Source organism: Blennius ocellaris, assembly GCF_963422515.1.
Source record: "Blennius ocellaris genome assembly, chromosome: 8".
Lineage (NCBI taxonomy): Eukaryota > Metazoa > Chordata > Actinopteri > Blenniiformes > Blenniidae > Blennius > Blennius ocellaris.
Window position 1 is genome coordinate 7,019,513 of NC_137657.1, and position 14,561 is coordinate 7,034,073.

The window sequence follows — 14,561 nt, forward strand, 5'->3', positions numbered from 1 at the left end:
TAGCAGCCGCTGGGGGATAGCCGATTTAAAAAAAAATAATAATTATAAGCAAGACTGCATCTTTTAAAATGAACTAAACAAATCTGAATGTCTGTCTGACCCCGGAGCTTCTCTCCCTCTGACCCACCAGGAAACAACCAGCGATCGAGTCCCCCTCCGGCGACAATTTTATTTTGGCATCAGCACCTATTATTGTCCGTCTACTGAGCATGTGCAGTAGAACCATTTACTGCAGCAGAATTTTCAGATAAGCTGCGTCTTCCCCCCTGTTTCCAGGGAGTCGGAGTACTTTCAAAAGTTTGAGTTTTCAGTGGCTCCGAGCACCGTTGTCATGGAAACGGGCCCCCAAAACACAACCGACGTTTTGTGTATTCACTTCAACGCGTCGTCGTCTAAACTTCTTTTCTGCTCATCCACCACAGGTCTCAAAGCTCTTCAATTTGCCTTTGTATTCCAACTGAGAAAGGAGCTGAAGTTTAATCACCCAACAATATAATTTTTTTAAACCCTCATGATTGGATTGTCTCACCACGAGCCCCTGATGAAAAGCAAAGATATGCTTGTTGGTTTAAACAGTATCAGAGGAGCTCTGTGGCAAACAGGTACTCCTGGAGAACTTGCCTCAGGGTCTTCTCCTTTAAGTTGATATGGATGCTCAGCGGCGCATATTCCCAAACAAATTTTCAATTGATCAAATAAACCAACACGATTTATAATGAATATGAGGACTTCAGAGCCTTCGGGGTCCCTGAACATCTGGGGCTGTAATCCCGCTTTGGCAAAGATCTATCAAACAGTGCATCGCGTTCGGAGTCATAAATATAGAGGAATGAGCTCAGTTTTATTTATCAGGTGCCTGCGGGGGAAACGGCAGTAACAGTGACGAGAGAAAATGATTAATTTCTTTTTCCCTCCAGCACTGAAGCTGCGTAAGACTTCCCCCAGAGAAGTGTTGGTGCCGTCCAACACCTCCGTCTTCCTCCCCTGCCCCGTGCGCTCTTTCCTCGCCACCTACCGCTGGGAGAAGGACAACTGCATGAAGAACTACCCCTGCCTCTTCTCCGGAGACTTCTGCGTCCTGGGGCCGGTCGTGGACACGCCCCTGAAGGAGGGCGTCTTCCGCTGCATGGCCACCGAGGACGGATTCAAGGTGGAGGTGATCTCCTTCAGGCTGAAGAACGACGGCGGGCTGCTGGCCGCCTCGCTGGCCTCCAGCCTGGGGCTGTCGGTGCTGTTCGCTCTCACCACCCTGTGGCTTCATTAACTGCAGCGATCACTAAACGCTATCTCCTCATCCTCCTCCCCCGACTGGCTCCCAATGACAGGAAACACTCGGAGCCATTGTTTCGGAGGCGAGGTTCGCAGAGCATTGAAGTACATGGTTGGGTTGTTTGGTGAAAAAGAAAAAGGAAAAAAGAAAAAAAAAATCACCTTTTTCTATTTTGTTTTGTAGAGAAAGAGTTTGGAAAATATCAGCGAACAAAGGGTTAAAAGTCTATTTTTTAGCTTCAAGCGACATATCTGCAGTCACAGCTGTCTTAACAATAAAAGCAGGAGAAAATGTACACGTAAATTATAGAGTCTAGGAGTTACTGTCCATGAACTGACTGCATTCAACCATTATTAGGTGCTTTGCGAACCTTTCCTCTTTGAGTGAAAAATTAAAAACATATCCTATGAGTTGGGCAAAAAAAACAAAAAACACCAATACCAGGCCAGGTCTTTTTATTTGATCATTTCTCTTATTTTAAGATTGACTTGATTGTGCTTATTTGTGGATATGTAAACTTTTAATACCGCCCCTCCATCGTCCCATCTTGTTGAACGTCATCGGTGTAGCTCATTAGTACCTAGAGAAATGTCTGGTATTGAGATTTAAAAAGCCTTAACACTTCTGGGACATAAACTCCTAAGCACAATTTTGCAGTCAAGGCAGAATACTGCCGAGTCGGTCGGACTTGGCGCTATAATTAGTGCAGCTGAGCCCAACAACATCGCTGGGAGGAAGTGTCAGCGTTCTGACAGGAAGTAGGGGGATGGGCAAGAGCTCATCCTCGAACATCACTGTGTCTCAGCACCTCCTCCTCAGACGAGGCAGTTTCTCGCGTCTTTCTAGAAGACGGTATCAGACATTGTTATTGCGCCTTGTTCACAGCTTTCTCTGTTCCGTTGTCTTTTTTTTTCTTTTTTTCCTTTCAATTTCACATAGCATTATTTTGTTTCTCCTTCCCAGAGCATTGGCGCTAAGCTATCACTCTTACGGGATGTGGATAACGCCACAACCTCACCCACAACCTCCTTAAACGTCAGCAGGGGTTTGTTCCTCAAATCACCTCCAGAGAACTTTAAGACTAAGAATCAGCAAAAGAAGTTAGAAATTTGTGATTGGTAGATAATTTCTTTAATCTTATGCAGCTGGAAAACATCTTCATATTGTCTTATGTCACTTTTAAATGTTGCCACATTAGCATAAACCTGCATTTGTTGGATGAATAGCCGCTTAAGCATGAAAATGTGCCCCTTTCTCTTCTTGCTATCAGTAAATACACAGTGAAAACTACTGGACTCAGTTGAATGACAATTTGCAATTAGCTTTGGAAAAGAGCCTGAGTGGCGACTAAAAATGTGAGAAGAAGGGCAGGCATCCCCCCCCCCCCACACACACACACACACACACACACACATTCTGATGGCACCAGTAAACAAAATGTCAATCCACTTGTCCACGTATGTTTGATTCACTTAATTACTGGTACAACCCTTACAACTGCTGAAAGCCACAGCGTGCTAACACGATCATCTCAACTTGCCAATCAATCCAGCTTCGGTAAATCACCGTTACCTCGGCACTGTTGCCAGGGGCTGCGCAACTGATGCAAACCCGAAGAAAAAAAATGGCCTTGTGTCGCTAACGCAGCACTTCAAGGAAGCTGAAGAGGGTTATAAGCTGTATGTAGTCGCACCCACCTCCTCTATCCAGTGAATGCATTCTCGACAAGTGTGGCACTGAAGGAACAAAACTGGTTTAGTGGCAAATATGTTTCAACGAAGAAAAGAAACTCTACCAAACACATATCTCCTTGCTTTTCATGCTATTCTGTGGAGCCCCACACATGAAAACTGCAATAATTTGGGGCCATGAAATATTGATTTGTCGCCAGAAAGTTCTATTTTGTTGCCTGGAAATACTAATTTGAGGCCACAAAATATTAATTTGTGGAAACAATTTATAGTTTTACTTCAGATGCCATGTCTGGGGCTACATGCTGTTCTTCATGTAAAGTCTAAAATCTGCCTTCAGGTTGTGATATTTGGGCTCGCCGGTGGGTCCAGTAGTGGAAAACTCTCGCCACTTCGCCTCTTTTGGGAAGTAGAGCGGACAACTATCGCACAAAGTCGAGTTGATTCGACCTCTGTGGGTCCGAGATGACGAGAAAAGATGTGAACAAGGTGTGACGCTATAACTTCAGTAACCACACACTTCCGTCGTACCAGGGGCAGGAGTGACCGAACGGAAACACGTGACAGTGTTGTATTTGTAGTTTGCCAGGAGGAAAAAAAAAAGGCTTGTACTTAGATATGTGAAGTATGTTCTGTATTTTATTGCTCGACAGCCGTTGATTTCTACCATTGCTGCCTATGTGTGTGACGATTTTGTCTTGATGGTTTAAGGTTTTTATGCCATAGTTAAAACAAAAAAAAAAAAACGTGAAATGTAATCATTTTCTGCTTTACCTTGTTCACCCGGAGACATCAGCGCAAGCGGACAATATGTCTTTTTTTTATTTTATTTTATTTTTATAATTTTTGTATCTTTATGCTGTGAAACAAAAGGCTTGACAGATTCCAACAAGATGCCTCGCAGCAGCAACCACAACCAGCCGCTCGAGGATTCACCGTCCCGCCACCAACGCAAACCTTCCTCTGGTAACCTTGGAGAAATATTCGGAAGATGAATGTGGAAAGAAAGAAAGAAAGAAAGAGCTGTGAATGTAGCTGCCTTTTAGCGGCGCTGAAATGCCAAAATCTAAGCCAAACCTTATGAATACTGATCAGCCGACTGGAGAAGTGGACTTGTGCGGAGATGAATTATGCAGCAAGTCCTCCAGAGCTTTAAAAATTATCATTCGCTAATGGTACATAAATCTGGCCTTCCACAGTGGCAGAAATGTCATTAATATCTAATTAAGACAGTGGAACTGTGCTGGTCGTGTACTTCATTAGAGGACTTACTTCGACACCTTCAGGGATGAGGAGAGGCGGCATGTTCCGAACCCTAACGGCGAGCGGTTTGGTCGTGCGTTGCTGCTCTGGGATCTGCACGCTTTCTGCACTGCACTGACGCGGGCTACTGACTGTGCTACATAAAGAGTGAAAAACAAAAAAAAAAAAACAAAGTTGTGTTGAGCCTCATCCGCCCTGAGCTTATCGCTTCCCCTTACGTTCATTCCCAACAGTCCATGTACGATTCCGTGACGAACCCTGAGCGCGTGTACAACATCGGTCTTCCTCACATACAAAAAACCCCCCTGCAGGTATTTCTGTTTCTGTGATGTTAAGACACCATGCAGCCGTCAAACAAGCGCCGCTAGACTTTCAGTCCAGGCTGTTAATAACGATCTTCACAGCTAACTTGAATATGCTGAAGGCTTTTTTTATTCCTGGAATAGCCTCTTCTATGCCGACGACACCCGCTAAGTGCTTGTGTGGCAAGACGCTGGAGCGGGAGCTCCTCCGCTGCGCCCAGACGATCCGCTTGGCGATAGACCGAGGAGTCAGCAGCGATTCCGAACAATTCCAAGCATGTTGAAATGACTCACCTTCCAGTAGACAATTACGATCCACTCTCAGCGGCATAGATGTATTTAGCATGACGATGCTCCCGCCGTATGACCTTGTTAGATTGAGGTCGGCCGGAAGGCGGATGGCATACGAAGCATGTCGCTTTGAGTGGAAGAACAACAACCTCCTACAGGTTTACTCTACCATGACAGTAGAGATTGCAGATAGAGCATTTATAACTAATATAGGTCATTTTGTAGGTTAAAAGAAAAAAGACCCTGCAACCTTTAGTGGCAACGATGAGCTTAAAAACTATTTGCACTTAATTAGCTCTTTGTGTGCTTTTTACTGAATTGTCATATGTTCAGTTTATAAACTGAAAACTATTGCATATGAATTGCATAAAAAAATAGGTGAGTTAGTGAGTTTAAGCTCTGCAGAGCTGGGTGGCATCAAGTCCCCCCCCCCCTCCCGCCCCCAATCATTCAGCCAGTCGTGCATCTTCGGACAGGGCTTTGCTTTTGTTATTCACTCTCGTGCCATTCCAGTGAAATTACGATTTCTAGCATTTACACACACTGGAAACAGCGTCTCCAGCCTCCTCAAGTCCTTGCTTTGATATGGATTTTGTCCCGGCTGCTATATTGAAGTTCAGTTATCTCTCACTCGCATCTCTCGTCGTCAGCCCGGCCCATGAAGGCTAATCTCCTTCAAAGCAAGCTCTTGATTTGCCTTCAGGAAAGCCATTAAGGTGGAACACGCTATCTGCTGTAAAACCGATCCACGTGGAGTGAGGCGGCTCGCTGTTTTGTTCGCTCTGGGGTTTTGAGTGTTGAGTACTGTACACGATGTGCGCCCATGATTCTGTGTCTTGATATAACTGATTTCAAGAGTAACATGCCAAACTCTTATTATATATATTTAAAATAAAAAAAATACAAAAAGAGAGATTTATATCGGTGCCATGCCAGTCTTATACCATCTCATACCATGTATTTTTAAATAACAGATATCTATAGTGCAATAGATATTCATGTAACAAATCCATATTGACATGTGTTTCCCTGAACATGTGCGGTGAAAATTAATAAAATATAAGTATAAAGGTACCGGTTCATTGTCTTTATTGCAAAGCAAGACAATACGGGGGGGAAAAACCTCATTTGTTTGATTAATCAGTCGTTGCTCCAGGGCAGATATTGGCCACGAAAATCTCATCGACTTTATCAGAATTTTAAATTGTAATTACTTATTTAACAATGACTGAGGACTGGAGGAAGTAATCCAATGTAAAGGATTGAACTAAAGATGCCTGCCTTGTATAATGTTTTATATTAAATGTATTTATTTCAACAATATTTAAGGAATATTTACAATTAGTATTGTGCTCAAATGTGATTAACCATTCAGGGTGTCACTGAAATCAATCTAATGGAATTTAGAGTTATTATTGTTTTTATAACTTCGAAAATGGTCACATTTGTCAAATTTTTAGATATTATTATGTGATTGGTTGCATTCAGCATCTTGCTTAGCAGAACTATTAATTGTTCCCATGTGAAATTGGTGTTTCACAGTAAAAAAGAAAAAAAAAAGTTAACCTGAAAATATTATTTGTATTTGTTTGTTTACTAAACTCAAAATTTAATAAAAAATGAATAATAATCACGATTTCCAGACAAGACTGAGAAAAACTGATGCAAAGAAGGTAACTCATAAATATTGTGTTAAAAACGGCTTTTTATCAAGAGATAGATGTTATTGAGCAAAGTTCACTAGAAATGGAGGAAATACATCTTCCTCAACTATAAAGCCATCAAACCCAATGTCTACCCTTCCTTATTGAATGTGTGTAAAGTTATTCTGAGCATTCATCTGGAAAAACCTTGAATCCATGTTACTGTTTTATCCAGATCATTAAATATCCATCGATGTGTTATTTCAATCCTGTTAATGATTAACTTATAAATAAATTGTGTTTTGTGATCAATCGTCTACTTTTTTACACATTTACATTTTTGATGCACAAAGGGAGCAGCACCTCTAATTTATATGATTTATATGAGACATATAATGAGCATTAAAGCGATTTTATTCTATTTTATTCAATTGTAATCCCTTAAAATATAATTCAATAGCTTCCTGCATGATAGCTTGCAATATTTTATTTGAAGTAATGAAACTCTTGGAAATAATTCGTGTCACTAACTTATCCTAAAAAAACCACCAAAACTGATTTTAAGGTTTAATATATTTCTAAGTATAAAGGTTTAATGCCGCGTTCTGTATGACCTGATCACGGAATCTAGTCTATTCTTTCTTACTGCATTGTCTTTTTGAATTTTTAAGGGTGTTTTTTGATGGAATCGCCTCGAAAAATCAAACTGTGCAGCAACAAGCAGAAATGATTTAACGCCAGCCTGCAGGATTGTCCATTACACTTGAGGAATCACTGTTGTGACTGAAGCATCTATTTATATCAGTCTGAGCAGCACTTAGTGTGGCTGCTGCTCTCGATTCCATGATTAACTATGCATATCAAATGAAATAACTAAACTGAATACAGGCACACATGCTAATCAGGTGTGGCAGACACCATGAGTTTTCATAGATGCAAAACAGACGTCAGATCCTGATCCTTCAACTCCACTTCCCTGCGCTGACACACCTGAATCTGACGAGCCTCCAGCCTCTGTGGGAAGCCCGATAATGATCCACTCGTCGCAATCAGGTGTGTTGGAGCAGGAAGCTGTTAAAAAGGATTTGAGGAGAGTCAGCAGGATTTCGACTGAGCAAGGAGACTTCAGAGTTGCAGAGCGCCACAGAATTCAAACTTAAAATTGCGGCCAGGAATTAGTGACCTTTCTTTTAAATCACAAAATAGTAACTTGTGGCCACAAAATAGTAACTTGTAGCATTGAAATAGGAGTTTATGGCCACAAAACAGTTATTTATGACACCAAAACTGTACTTATTTGCCACAAAACGGTAACTTGTGCCATTGAAGTTGTAGTTTATTGCCACAAAACAGTTATTTATGACCAAAACAGAGTAATTTGTGGCCACAAAATAGTAACTTGTGCCATTGAAATTGTAGTTTATTGCCACAAAACAGTTATTTATGACCAAAACAGAGTAATTTGTGGCCACAAAATAGTAACTTGTGCCATTGAAATTGTAGTTTATTGCCACAAAACAGTTATTTATGACCAAAACAGAGTCATTTGTGGCCACAAAATAGTAACTTGTGGCATTGAAATAATATATGAACATATGAAAATAAAGGTATGAAGTTGTATGAGGTTACAGAGAAACAAGTTGTTTCATAAGCATTCTTTTTTTTATGGTCCTGTTGTTGTGTTTCACAGTGAAAGTTGATATAAATGGTGTGACTGCAGTTGAACATTTATAGAAAGAGAAGCAGACAACGAGATAACAATGCACTGACGCCTATAACCTGCGTGGGCTTGGGAACAGTCTATACATCACAGAGCTTTAACACCAGTCACCTTAAACACATGTGCTCTCTGCTCAAAATGCATTCTGCTTTGGTTAAAGTATTTATACTGCAAATGCAACAATTATAATTGATTTATACACGGTAGGAAGAATGCTTGCGCTGCTTTAATGCTCGGGGCCTTCGTGTGATCAGAGGGGAACAAGATGTAACCCGTAAGAGGCGTAATTCCCCAAATATTACAATATTTCTTAAAAGCAATCGGAAATCGTTGCAAAAAAAAGATAAATGAGCAGCAAAGTGCAGAGCCACAAGAGAAAAGCAGCATAATCTTGACCTTGAAGCCTGCAAGTCATGCTTGATATGCAAAGACATGCAATGAAAAAAAAAAAATGCATATTTAACAAAAGAAAGCAGATGAACGTTTCCATGAAAATGTGTCACCGTTTAAGTTTTTTTTTAATAATTCAACTGTGAAACACATTGGAAATGAGAGATTTTTCAGAAAGAGATGAATGAGGCTTTACTGAACATTGTGACACACATTCCACAGCATCGCATCTGATGAAGAGGCTGGAAAGAAAAGAAAAAACAAAACGAGTGACTAAGCAGAGGCTCGACTGGAGTGAAGAGCCGACAGATACCACAGTCAGATTCTCCCCAAATCCCCCGTGTTGTTTCAGTCCCGTGAGTCACAGCGCGACACAAAAGAAATGACGAGGAAATGAGCGGACAGCATGACAAAGCACAAACAAATACAGTGGAGATGTTGAGAAACACGATGACTGTGGACCTGTGGACCGCCGCGTCCATCCGCCGGATTAAAACGCAACGTCGTCAAACAAGCTGTGTCGCTTTTAAGTCACGCTAACTGGCGGTCGCAAGGTCGATCTGGAGCGACTTCCAGTATACAAGCGCTAAACTTTGACTACTTGCCGATACCGAGGACCAATACGGGCGGCGCATAGCGTCTCGCCGGTCACCGACTGACTGAGGTCGCTGTTCATGAGTGAATCAGACTTTTGTCATGTTGCCTCACTGGTACGTGAGCCCTGAAACTCTTTAGCCTGTCGGATGCAGCACGGTGATTCAGTTGCTGGTGTTGTACAAACTATCGTTCTTGTCCTCTTGGTATTTTGACAGAACGTAATTTACAGTCTGTTTTGTCATTAATATTAATGTTACTACACCAAAATGTTAACATTAAGGGTTGTTGATGGAATTTTCAGAAACCTTAATGAAGAAAATTCCTCATTACACTCAGACAAACTCATGTTTCCAGCATTTAAATTTGCAGATCATGCCTGGGTTTGTTGATATCTTAGCATCACGGAAACGCCCGGAGATTCTCGAGGCAAGATCCCGTTCGTACACCTGATCTCACTCTTGATCTCGATTCGGACGGGAAAAACTATTAAGTTTCACAACATTCAACAGGTATTCTCATGGCTTGAAGACGCTTTCTTTGAGAAAGTTTGGCTTTTTTTCGAGCCGAATCGGGCAAATGTGGATATTTTGGCTTGAGCTGCCGCAACGCCATCTTTGATATCCCAGAAACCCTTGTGGCAGGTTTCCCATAATGAAACTTATACACAGTTTGATGGCGACAAATTCGGGTTTGCTCATAAACATATTCACTTTGGTGTGACGGATTTGGGAAAACTGTGGGTTGGAAATTAATGTAAAGAGTGGATAGAGGTCGTCCTCTCGCTCGTCCTCGCTTGTCTACTGCTGCTGATGGACGTCGTCACTGACACTTGCTGGGGACTTTGACTAGTACAAGTACTCGGTGCAGTATCAGACACAAGACCTCATACAGGTATTTGGTGAAATCACCAAAAATCAACTGCATAAATTCTAAAACTCTTTTTTAAGCGAACTCTAAATAGCAGCATGATTTATTAGAATATATGAGATGGGAAACAACAGATCTGTGAACTATTACCACGATGGCACAAAATAAGCATTTAGAACTATTTTCAACGATCTATGTGTTGAGGATTTTGGACTGAAAAGGACCATTCATCCATTTTTTTTGTCTCCAAACTCCAAACTCGAAATGACTTCAAATGAAATTTTTTTTTAATCTTGAGAGTTCCTTTCAGGGGTAAAAACAACCTTCTGCTCTAGTAAATGATTTCTGAACTTTTTACTCAGGAACAAAGAGGTGCTTTTATCAAGGATGGTAAGTCAATTCTTGGCAGGCACATGGAGTACTTATGTCATTTCTGCAACTCTGTCTTTACTTGTAGCTGAAATTAGCCACACGTTTGAACAAAGGGCCATTAAATAGAAACCGGACTTTCGTTTCAGTTGATTAGCCGCAGTTATTTGGGAGCTGTTATCTGACACACACCCACCCACACCCACCCACCCACCCACACACACACAATCACACACCCACCCACACACACCCACCCACCCACACACACACACACACACACACACACACACACACACACACACACACACACACACACACACACACACACACACACACACAATTTAAATATTGACATTATTCAAAGAACATGTTTACATGTCAGTTGGAAAATCCCATTTTTTTATTTAACAATGCGGTGAAGAGTTTTGTTAATTTTAATGTAAAGTTTCAGTTACCAAGTAAAAAACAAACAAAAAAAAACAGCTTCTGTGAAATCAACTGAAAATGTATGAGAAAACTGGATATTTTCATAAAGCAAATGATTAAAATAGATGGTTTTGTTTGGGGGGGGGGGGGGGGGGGTGTTGGTTAGTGTGTTTTACTGAACTCACACTGTCATTTATTGATGTCTTTCTTGAAATTATTACCTGGTTGTGTTGAGGAATGGAAGGAAACGCATTTTAGGAGAGAAACACTGAAACACAACAAATAACATGAATAATAAATAAATACATACGTACATACCTACATACATACATTCATATCTGGACATTTCTGGACAATACATGAGTATTTTAATTACATTTTATGAAGATAAAAAAATTCTAGAACATAACACTTCTATAATTTAAAATCATTGCGTTTGCAGCTCCAATTTGAAATCAGTTTTCCCCTTTTCAGTCAGAAGTACCACACTTCTGTTCTATTGAATAAATCTAACAGTTAGGGCTGCTTCAAGCCGCCCGGGACCGTTTTTCGAGTGAAGCTGCTGCAGGTTTGGACTCTGGAAGTTCTCTGGAAGAACCTGCACTGAACTTCCTGCAGGATCTCTGAGTTTCGCAGTCTGAACCTCCATCCGTCTGCAGCAAGTGGATTTATGCCTGTTCGCTTGTTGCTCTCATTCTCTGTCTCTGGCCTTTCCTTTTCCATCTTTCCAGCCTCCGCCTCTGAGGCTGGTTCTGCAGGTTTCTTCCCATTTAAGGTCGTTTTTTTTTCTTGACTTGTGTGGAATTGTTTTGGGTTATTTTTCTCTCTGAAAGTGACTTGAAATGACTGAGGTGTATTTGGATTTCAAATTGAACTCAATTGAATGTCTAAACATCAGAACAAATGTTGTTTATAATCCAGTCCTTCAATTATTTCCATGGACTAAACTTATTGATTACAAAATATACATTTCAAAATGTGCCGGCAGTAGTGGCCTAGAGGATAGAGAGGCGGACACGTCATCACTCAGCATGACCCTTGACCCCCATCAGCTCCCTGGAGCGCTGAACTGCGGCCGCACCTCTGCACCCGACGGGTCAGTACGAAAAAGGAATCTCCTCAAGGGGATTAGTAAAGTATAATTCGTTAGTTAATTAGTTTGCTAATTATACTGAGAGATAGTGAGTTGAGAAACTCATTTTGTTGTCGTGATGACTTATAGCTTTCTTCTTCTTTTACCGGCACAGAAACCCGATTTGGAAAAAAAAAAAAATTGGCACTCCTGAGGCTGAAAATTCTTTCCCTCACATCTTTCACATTCCTGAGCGGAACAATGACGCTCAGAGTGAAGAGGCTGTGACGGGAAAAACAGGCAGGCCGAGAGGGAGGGAAAGAGGGAGGGCAGACACAGAAGAAGTGAAGTGATCTGATCTGCCAGACGCTGACCTATCCAGCATTGAGTCGCATCTAAAAGACAACACCGGTCAAAATGTGCTGCAGAAAGTCCAGCTGAGGACGAGACGCTGAAGCTGATCGCCTGTCTCCAGGTGAGTTGATCTCCTCGTTTCCATGCGTGTTTTGCCTTTGAAAACCGTTTGGTGCTAAATATATTCAATACAAACAACAATCAGGCAAACCTACACGTGGTTTTAAAGGAGATGTCACGCTTCAGTTTGCAGTCAACAGGAAGATTGAGAAAACCCTGCAGCCGCTGAAAGACCCCGGCCTGAAAAGTCAGCCCAACTTCTTCAGCACGTTTCACTTCCTTCAGCGTTCTATATTTAGCTGTTTCTGAGAACTGATTGGCAAACTTCACATCCATAAAGGAAGCGAAGGCAGGTTGAGGAGAAGCGGTTTGTCCGGATTATCCAACCAGAAACCGCGACTGCACCAGTCCATGGGTTTAACCTCTGCCAGCCTCTGATGCAGTTTTTATTACTGTTTGTTCAGCGTGTCGAGCTCAGTTCACATGCAGGACAATTTAATCTTCAGCCGGAGGCGAAATCTATTTACTTTCAACAAAAAGTCACTTTTAATGATACTTACTGATGCAAAATTCAATAAAATGTTCAAAAATTATTTTTATATTCCTTTTATAGACCTATTGTATTTTGTAGCCGTTTGCATGCAACCTTTTACAAGCTCATGCTGACAAACTGTGTTGAAAAAAAGAAGTTTTCATTGACATTTTTACCATTTGCTTGGTGGTTTGGCCAAATTGGAGCCTTTTGTGGGATGTTTTTTCTGCCCAAGGGCCTCGTGTTTGTCGCCCAGTCTTCTCATGTTACATTTCTGATTTCGTACAAAGGTTTAGAGTATTTTCATGAAATAATTCAGCGCTTTTAGTCTCTTCTTTATCTTTATCGCATGAGTTCAGTTCAGTTTTATTTGTGTCCCGAGGGCAACTGGTTTCGCAGTCAACTGTAAAAACATAAATAACACACATACATACATGACATAGAACATGTAAAATGTGAAGTACCAAGAGGTAGGGGATGGTATACAATGTGCTGAAACTACATCACTTGTCTTGAATGATCAGAAAAGTAAAATAAACTAAAACAAAATTGGTTGGCTCCGACACCAATTGACTTTAAAATCAAGGTTGTTAAAGTGACATCGGTGCACATAGTAGGTTTCTGTCTCCTGCGAGAAGCCACAGATCAAACCAAGTTTTAAAAAGTTGCTTTTGAACATATAATTTAAAAAAAAACCTGCTCTGAAAGGGATTCCCCTTGACTCCTTCTGCTCACGCTTTGAAAAACTGTTCCTCATTCCATTATTTACGTCCGTGAATTATCTGACGCTGATGTGTGACGCTCATCCCAGCAGGCTCAGAGCTGACGCTGGAACCACCAAGACTTTGGAAGTGTGGGCTCACTTAACTGGTAAAAGTGAAAGTCATTCACCGTGAATGACAGTAAACAAACAGTGTGTTTAATCACCTGTGCAGCCGCGGTGCGATAGCGCCTCTGTCAGAGCACGCCGCCGCTCTGTCACGATCGTCCTTGTGTGGCAATAACAGAGATGTTTAGAAAACCTAATAACCGTGAGTCATTAGTCATTCGGCGTCTTCACTCCGAGGCCTGGAGGCGTTTTCACACAACAACAATGGCTTTGTTTCGCGAGGTGAAAAAAAAAAGCAATGAGCACTATATCTTCGGTTGCGTTTACACGTGAAAGTGAAAACTCATCGTTTTCATTTGTTTTTTGTAATGAAACCTCACACACACATCAACAGACGACCAGGTTGGTTTGTTATTACGGTGACCGTCAAAATAAAACTACCGCCGCTTTCTACATGGGATAGATCCAGAGTGTTTTCAAGGAGTTCCACCTTGTGAGACGATTTTTAAAACAGTGGCTCTCTGAGCATCGTTGCTGTGTAAATGCAGCGTCAATGTGTGCCTCATTGACGGCACCAGACGCTCCCGCAGTAAATAAACTAATTCCATTCAGCTTCCTGCTGCTGCTGGTTTCCCTTTTGCCGGCTTGATAGTGTTTGTTGCGTTTCCTCCTCGGTCCTCGGAGAGCACGAGTCATTTTAAAGAGATTACAAGCTGTGGGTTTTACTGACAGAGTGCAGAGGCTGTAGATAAGGGTGGCTTCTTAGGGATTTGATTGTAAACGGAGGGCTGTGGATCTGTGCTGCCTCTCTGCCCCCGTAGAACTTCTTTATCTGGCCTTGTGTCAAGCATCTCCATCATTTAATGTGTCTCTTTATAGGGAAAC

The 14,561-nt window shown here is 41.5% G+C and overlaps 1 protein-coding gene across 1 annotated transcript in view; it reads left to right on the forward strand.

The window, feature by feature from the left end:
* The window catches only part of LOC308133926 (semaphorin-7A), a gene marked incomplete at both ends in the record, with an annotated part of 40,585 nt that extends 39,321 nt beyond the window's left edge, over nt 1–1,264 (forward strand). Inside the window, one exon of the mRNA XM_080501484.1 lies at nt 918–1,264. Within this exon, the coding sequence (XP_080357610.1) occupies nt 918–1,264 (347 nt within the window). The remainder of the gene's footprint in view (nt 1–917) is intronic.
* Between the last annotated feature and the right edge of the window lie 13,297 nt (nt 1,265–14,561).